The 8,786-nt window shown below is 37.5% G+C and overlaps 1 protein-coding gene across 2 annotated transcripts in view; it reads left to right on the top strand.

Annotated features, from left to right (window-relative positions):
- INADL (InaD-like (Drosophila)) overlaps nucleotides 1-8,786 on the top strand; it is a 282,818-nt gene that overhangs the window by 177,990 nt on the left and 96,042 nt on the right. For both annotated transcript variants that reach the window (XM_006773216.2, XM_006773215.2), the window contains exon 28: nucleotides 3,995-4,086. In XM_006773216.2, coding sequence (XP_006773279.1) covers nucleotides 3,995-4,086 — 92 coding nt within the window. The remainder of the gene's footprint in view (nucleotides 1-3,994; nucleotides 4,087-8,786) is intronic.

An 8,786-nucleotide genomic window follows, 5' to 3' on the forward strand; every position in this document is an offset into this window, starting at 1 on the left:
CCGCTCTCTTCATTTGGGCTGTAATGCTTTCCTCTTAAAGTAATACTACTATGTATCCTCGTCTATAAAAATGGAGGACCACAGCTAAAAAGCAGGCATATCCATAAATGTGAAACAGCTCAAGTCTTTATATACTTTACTAGAGGCCCAGTGCATGAAATTTGTGCGGGGGAGCAGGGGGTTCTCCTCAGCCCAACCTGTACATTCTCCAATCCGAGTCTCCTGGGGATTGGGCCTAAACCAGCAGTCAGACATCCCTCTCACAATCCAGGACTGCTGGCTCCTAACTGCTCACCTGCCTGCCAGCCTGATCACCCCTAACTGCCTCTGCCTGCCAGCCTGATTGCTGCCAACTGCCCCCCTGCTGGCCTGGTCGCCCCCAACTGTCCCCCCTGCTGGCCTTGTCACCCCACGTAGCCTTCTGTTCAGTTGTTTGGTCGTCCCTCACTCACCCCCTGCCGGCCTGGTTGCCCCACACAGCCTGCTGTTTGGTCATCCGTCGGGTTGTTTCGGTCGTGACGTCCCCTGGCCTTTTATATATTAGGATACTTTATATACTTTATAAGCTTTAGCTCAGTCACTTTCAAGGCTAGAGGCCACCTCAGAGAAAGTGTACTAGCAGTTAATTAGTGGAAGTGCCTCTTCCATTCATGACTGTGTGAGTCACCACATCTTCATTGAGCACCACTGTATGCAAGCTATGCATGACAAGCTGGGGAACACAAAGAAGAGGACACTGGTTCCTGCCCTCAAGGAGTTCAGCTCAGTTCAATAAAATGCCGTGTGCCTGACTAATGCTTACCACACAACAAGGATTGACTTTACCAGGTCGGGTAGGGTGTAAGTGCAATAGGAAAATTATTATAAACCTGGTGCCATAAAACTCAAAGCCTGGAGGGTTTGATAGGTCAAGGTTTGGGAAAGACTTTCTGAAAGTGGAGGCCAAGCACAGTGGAGAAGATATTTGCAAATAATTACCTGAATGCCAGTCATCGAATCAAGCAGATTCCACGCATCATCTCATTTTAAAATTGTGACGTAAAGATCCTTATTTGTAGTAAAGATATTGAAAAATATGGTTAGGAAAACAAAATGATCATGGTAGACATTCTATATTATAACTAGGTTTTGCCCCTTAATACATTTTGGATGTTTCCTATGTCACTAAGTATGTTTTTTCACCTTATTCTCTTTTTTTTAGAGTTTTAGATATTTATTTATTTATTTTTTAAAATAATTTTTATTGCTTGAAATATTACAAAGAGTATTACATATGTCTCCTTTTTCTCCTGCCCTTGACAATCCCTTGGCCTCCCTTATCCCAAAGTGTCTTAAGTCCATTGGTTATGCTTCGTCCTCACCGGGGCCGTCTTGACCTCACCAAGGCCGTCCTGACCTCACCAGGGCCGTCTCCACCTCCCCGGGGCCATTCCGACTTCACCGGGATCGTTTCACCTTATTCTTAATGACTACCTGATTTATTTAACCATTTCCCTTATAACTAAGCTAGGTAAGATGTAATTACAAGAAAAAAATTTTAAAAGGAAACAATTAAGACCATGAAGAAAATATGTAATCTAGCGGGTAGGCACTTTTTTAAAAGAGATTTTGTTTTTTTAGAGAAGCAAAATTGAGAGGAAGTTACAGAGATTGTCCATATACGCCTATCTCCACACATTCACAGCCTCTCCCATTATCAACATCCCCCTCCAGAGTAGTACATTTATTGTAACTGATGAGCCTACATTGATATATCATTTCATGTCATAATCACCCAAAGTCCATAGTTCACATTAGGGTTCATTCTTAATCTTGTACATTCTGTAGGTTTGGACAAATGTATAATGGCGCATATCTATTAATGTAGTATCATACGGAGGGTGGGCACATTTCTTAATAAAGTATATTAAAAGGGCAGAAACTTTAACAGAAAAAAATAAGTAGTTTTGAATACATAAAAATTTAAAAATCGTTTGAGTAATCAAGATTATGCAACCTCAGAGGGAAGGCAGGGGAGAGAGGGGTGAGAGATCAACCAAAGGACTTGTATGTATGCATATAAACAGAACCCATGGACACAGACAGTAGGGGGGTGAGAGCATGACTGTGGGAATGACTGGGGAGAGGTCAATGGGGGAAAAAGGAGACATACTGTTCTTTAAACAATAAAGAATTAAATTTAAAAACAAGATTACTATAAAATTAAAGGCATTATCTCATTAAATTCTCACAACAGTTTTATTAAGTAGGTGCTTAGGTTTCTTTTAAAGAAGAGGAAATGAAGGTGCAGAAATGACACTGCAGATCAGTGGACTTCAGGGATATTGATTATCTTGGTGAAGAATGAACGTTGGTAGAATAAGAGACATACTGAAGAAGTAGTTCAAGTTTAATCTTTGCAGCAGCCTTTGATATGAATCCCAGCTACTATGTTAAGGTGATGTTGATCTTCATTTCAACAGTTAAAATTATTATCTTTTGCCTGGCTGGTGTGGCCCAAGGGTTGAGCGTCGACCTATGAACCAGGAGGTCACAGTTGGATTCCCGATTAGGGCACATGCCCGGGTTGTGGGCTCAATCCCCAGTGTGGTGTATGCAGGAGGCAGCTGATCCATGATCCTCTCTCATCATTGATGTTTCTCTCCCTTTTTCTCTCTCCCTTCCTCTCTGAAAGCAATAAAAATATATTAAATATATATATCTACATATCTATATATATTTCCATTCCATCCTTTGAACTGTTCACTTCCATACCTTCCATACACTTTCTCATTATAGCTGTTGTGACAAAAATGATACCTTTTTCAGGTGTGTTCATATGCAAAATTTCAGAGCTATCAAGAACAGACAAACTAGATGCTAATTACAAAAAAGCATAAAATCCCTTTTTCCTATCCCTTATATAATAGACTATATATGCATTCCTTCAGTAGTAGAAATTATCTAGTCTCAGATAAACAGGGACAGCATAGTATGGATCATTAATTACTTGTTAAAAACAGGAGAAGAAAAGCCAAAACTGGCCCAACCGGTGTGGCTTAGTTGGTAGATCATGGTCCTGAGCAACAAGAGGTCAAAAAGGTTTGATTCCCAGTTGGGGCACACGCCTAGATTGTGGGCTCCACCCCTAGTTGGGGGCATGCAGGAGGCAGCCGATTAATTTTGATGCTTCTGTCTATCCCTTTCCTTTTCTCTCTCTCTAAAAAAAATCAATAAAAACATACTAAAAAAGAAAAAGAAAAGCCTAAACTGAACTATTAGCAATGTATGAAATAAAAAATTGATTATTGGCTATCATCATAGTTTATCAGTGGGAAAATCTGGAATGAAAAAATTTAGAATGTAAATGTTTTTAGATCATATTTAGATGAATTCCATCTAGTTAAAAATTCCATCACATCTTGGATAAAAGCAGCTGGCTTACTGATTGTTTACTATAAAATTTTTCTGTGCAATTGATCTAAAATTTGATTGAAAATGTAGATATAATATTTTCCTCCTCTGGAGTAACAAAATTTATGCTATGTAATAACCTTGACATGTTTATGGCATCATATTTAATGGGCCCTCCAGAGCGCTGGTGAATACCACAGTTTGGTCTGTTTTCTACATTTTTTAAGAATCTGGAAAAGCTGTAGGTAATGAAATATGCATCATAAACTTTTTGCATCTAGCTCAACTACTGCTGTCTTGATGCTTAGCAAAAGGGTCAAGGACTGTGTGTTCTATTAACTTCATTCGTAACTGAATTTAAGAGATTTTAATAGCTGTTTAGAATTAGTGTTTGAATCCATACTACAAAGAACATTAAGATTTTTGGCACCAAACAATCCTACATGTAGCCACTTAAAAAATGAATGGATTTAATTAGTATTGTTTAATTCCATGTATATAGATATATTCTTGTATAATGTATAACTGTATACATATATTTTTATACAAAATGTACATATTGCATATTTTACAAGTACACTTTATATTTTGTCCCAAACAGATAAACAATCAGATTCTGTACGGAAGAAGTCACCAGAATGCATCTGCCATTATTAAGACTGCCCCATCCAAGATCAAACTGGTTTTCATCAGGTAAAATAGATATATCATAAAATCTGAGCTCTCTTCAGGAAATGTTATTATTTATGTACGACTATTGTATCTTTGGTTTAACAAAATCACTGTATTCTAAAAATACATTTTCCTTTTGTAACTGTCACTGTAAGAAAAGTCTAGTTTGTTTTGAGTATGAGGCATTCTATTTATTTGTTTCACATGATAGTATTGGTAGTTGAAACCAGTATTTGTATTTCATTTTTTTAAAATCTTCCCTTCCTGGATATGATTCCCTCTCTACAAATATAATAGCATCTTCTAGCTTCTTCTCCTTCTGTCACGATCATTTGGTATAGGAGCTGACTCATTAATGTCTACATCAATGAATAGGCAGGAAAACAGAACCCAGGGAACTATAGAAGCTTCGTATTAGGAGTACTGGTGAGAAATCCAGAGGGGAGGTGATGTGAGCTCTGCTCTCTAGAGTTACATGCTGTGTTTGGAGCTCCATATATACCTACACCTTGCCTGCTAGCTGACTGAGCCTTTTTGGCAGAAGTGAATCAGATTTGGGGAGTCCTCATTGGTGGTAGCCACCATTGCCTCATCGGCAGTGGAATGAGCTTCGATTCTGTTATTGGTCTAAAATGACAGGTAAATCTGAATTATTTTTAAGTGACATAACTAACCCTGTATGTTAACTGTTGCTCTGTTTCTCTTCCTTCTGAGCCTCAGTTATTTGTAAAATGGGAATAATAAAGCATCTGCCTCATTGTGATATTTCAAAAATTTGAAATGTTCAGTAGAGTGTCTAGCATAGAGCAAAGGATGAGAGTGTTAACTGGTATTTTATGATGGTGATTATTCTTCTTCCTCTTCTCTTACCTGTCAGTAAGACCTATCCAATCCCAGCGGACGGCTGAGATTAAGGGGTAATTTTATTCCCAGATATGGGCACTACTGTAGGTGAATAAAATATTCCTTCCCACACCATCACTTCAGCCTCAGGGGTGTTATTGCTTTGCTCCTAAAGAAATCCTACATTGGCAACTTTTTCTCCCACTTGCTAGCATTTTCTGGCCTTCCAGTTTTTTACTCTTGTTTCCAGAGGGAAAACCTTTCTCCTGCTTGTATGTCTTTGTGTGCTAAGCTAAGGTGACCTTCTCTGGCTTACTCACCTTGACCTACTGTTAGTCACAGATCTTCTCTTTGAGTTTCTTTGCCCCTCCTATTGCCAGAGGTTACAAAATTAAACTTAGATGTGAAAAGATGAACAGACTTGAGGAATGGTCAGCCACTCAGGAGTTTAGGATCATGGGACTATTGGGCAGAACATTTTGTGAAGTGTATGATTGGCTGGCCATGGTGCAGTACACCTGAGACCAGTATAAAGTAATGTTAAAAGTGAACTGTAATTGAAAAAAAATATTAATTTAGAAAAAAGAGTTTAGGTCCTCACCGGTGTGGCTCAGTTGGTTGGAGCATCGTCCCATATACCAAAAAGTGTAGGGTCAGGGAAGATGCCTGGAGTTTGGGTTCCATCCCAAATTGGGGTGTGTGCCGAGGCAGCTGATTGATGTTTCTCTCTCACATGTATGTTTTACTCTTTCTTTCCTTCTTCCTCTCTCTAAAAATCAATAAAAAACAACAAAGTTTAGGATGTCCATTGAGAGAAGTCCATACAAGTAAAGAATTCAAACCACTTGGCCTTAAAAACTTTGCGTAGAGTTGTGTGAGGATAACATGAGACTTAAATAGCACTCAATGGTGACTGCACTGAAGTGCTCAACACATGGTGGAGACTGCTACAGTGCTATTGTTAATGTTCCTGTTACCTCTTTAGCATTTGTGCCTTTGTTACCTACCCATACTGGGCCATCCCATTTTAAAGAGAGCAAAAAGAAAATGGACTAGGATCTAAAGGAAATCATTTGATGCAATAAAGTAGTTGGGAAATAGAACCCTCCACCTTCAAGAAAGAAAGATTAAATGATTTGAAGTTGTTTAGAATACAGAAGAGAAAGCTGAGCAGAATATTAGTAATAGTAATAAAGCCCCATTAATTTAGTATCTGATGATTTCAATTTTGATTATTCAGAATGGATCAGTATCAAGGAAAGAATTTGTTCAGTAAATTAATAGTAAAGCATAATTGAGGATGCTACTGAATATTTACCGACTGGAAGTGATTTTAAGCAATTTAGAAGTGTCAATGTATATTTAAAATACATCATCTAATTATGGATGTTCCTTGCATGATCATTAAATTATAATTCCTAGCACATAATGGGCATTCAGGAAGCTCTATATCTATTTTTATAGGGAGAAAAAAAGATGTAGTCATAATTCTGAACAATCTAGCTACTTTTAAACTGTAAAGGAAAATGAGCTTAAGTTTAATCAAGAGTTATGTATGCACTGCTGACAGCTTTTTGTGTGATTCCGTAAATACCTCTGGTAATTTGTGTGCCAACATTTTATTAATTAATACTTCAGTTTTCATAAAAGAAGAAACTATTCATTTGACTGAGAACTCTTAACTAAAGTGATGAATTCTTTTCTAAAGCAAGATTGAACTATAAGGCTTAATAAGTAATTAAAAAACAACTCCTATATTCACCTAGCTTGATTTGAAACTGGGTTTAATGCTTGGGCTGTGTGAGCCTGGTCAGTTTCCTGATCTGTAAAATCTATAGCAATCTCATGAATTGTCTAATATATTAATATATATGAATTGCCTGGCAATATGGGCTCAACGATGTTCACTGCCATAGTGGTGGTGATGATGATGATGATGATGACGATGATGATGGTGATGATGGCAGAAAACCATGAGAAGGGTGGGAGGAAGGAGGTAAAAGAAAAGAGGTCTTGGGGAAGGACCTCAAGGAGGAAAAAAAGAATCTCTCCTTCATATGTACTTTATCTACTTCCAGAATCTTGACTATTTTTTAAAGTTCAGCACATTCACAGTTTAAGAATGTTTTCATTAACATGATAATGTTTAAACACTGAAAGAGATAGCTACGGACATTATATCAAACCATTCCTGGAAAAGGTTAGAATAAGAGACATAAGCCAAACCTGCCTAAGACATCTTTTAGTTCTCTGTCAGCTGCTGCTGCTCCTCCTCCTCCTTCTCCTCTTCCTCCTCCATCTTCTTCTTTTTCTTTTAATGAGGGCCTGATATTCTAACAAGGAGAGAACACTGGTTTTTTTTGTTTTGTTTTTTAGTAGAGCGCTGTTTGAGTAATGTATAAAGAGGAATCTAATTAGCATGACAATCTTCATGTCAATAAAATATATTAAATTCTAATATCAACTAATGTCAAAATTTAAAGCACTCAAGGGAATCAAGAAAATATTATATTGCTCATCAGCTCTGTAAATCAGCCATGGAGGCATAATGGCAGATGGGTGCCCTATTCTTGTGTGGTAACCGGTGCATTTCAGGTGCTATCCAACATACATCTCATCCTGTCTCCTTCAGGCTGATTGTCCAGCTCATTAATCATGTTGATACACCTTTCAACTTCTGCCTATGTATTTCCGCTTTCACTCTATTGTTACAAGAACCCCAATTTTGCCTTTTGGGAACTGTCAAATTGGAGCAGTGAAATATTGACTTGTTAGAAAGTTTAAGGAAGTAAAACTTAAATCATCTTGGCACAACTGATACAGTTATACTTATGAATTGCATAACATGTATTGTGTTTTATATGTATATTTATATGTATATATATTATTACTTTAAAAACTGATTTTTATAAGTTGTATTTCTTAAAGTTAGTGCTGCTATTTGCCAATATTTTCTTCCCTAGTTGAAATTAGTGATCCTCTATGCATTTCCAATAAATAGAAATTTTTGGCTTTTATACCTTGGCAATTTTTAAAAATTTATTGACAATTGTGATAAAATTGGGACCTGGCCACAAATTTAAGAGTATAATTAAGAGTAATCACAGAAAGCTGTTAAAATATGCTGCAAGCAACATTTTGATTAACTAGGGCCTTTAATCTATAGTAATGTACATTTGTGTGATCATGTCCTTGTCATATTCTTTTAACACTCGTATTTATTCAGATATTAATTGATCTATAGTTCACAAAGGGTCTGTGAGTTATTAATGAAAATTAGTAAGTTGCTGCTATGTATATATGATTTACATAATCACTCACACACATCCCTCTTTGTCCCCCACATCATTAGATTTTGGACAATCCAGTAATCATGTAATTGTGCCCTAAACCACATAGGGACCTTGATATACTAAATTTTTCTACTCTGGATCATCCAGAGGTGATATTACAATCTGGGTTCTTACTATGCACCTCACATTTAGTTCTTTGAGTTTTCCTACTCAGCATATCCTCTTTACACAAGCACACCAATTTAAGTACAGGAGGAGAGCTCTATTAATACGATGAAGAAGGAATTTCTGTGTTTGGCAATGTAGGGATCCAAGGAGATTAATGATCCTGCCTGCAGCTCTTGTCATACGCACCCCCACTATCAAAAATTAAATGTCGAGAGAAACTAAGATGGCGGCAGAGATAAACACCGGGAAGTTAATGCCGCTCACAACAATTGATTAATACCTCAGAGAAACAACACGGACTTCATCCAGAACCACAGGAAGCCTGGCTGACTGTAAACTCTACAACTAGAAGGAAGGAAAGGCACACTGAGACCCGCAGAAGCTGCAGGAGAGAAGCGCAGAGGTACGGGGCTCTCG

The sequence above is a fragment of the Myotis davidii genome, unplaced genomic scaffold, assembly GCF_000327345.1.
Source record: "Myotis davidii unplaced genomic scaffold, ASM32734v1 scaffold205, whole genome shotgun sequence".
NCBI classification, from domain to species: Eukaryota; Metazoa; Chordata; class Mammalia; order Chiroptera; family Vespertilionidae; genus Myotis; species Myotis davidii.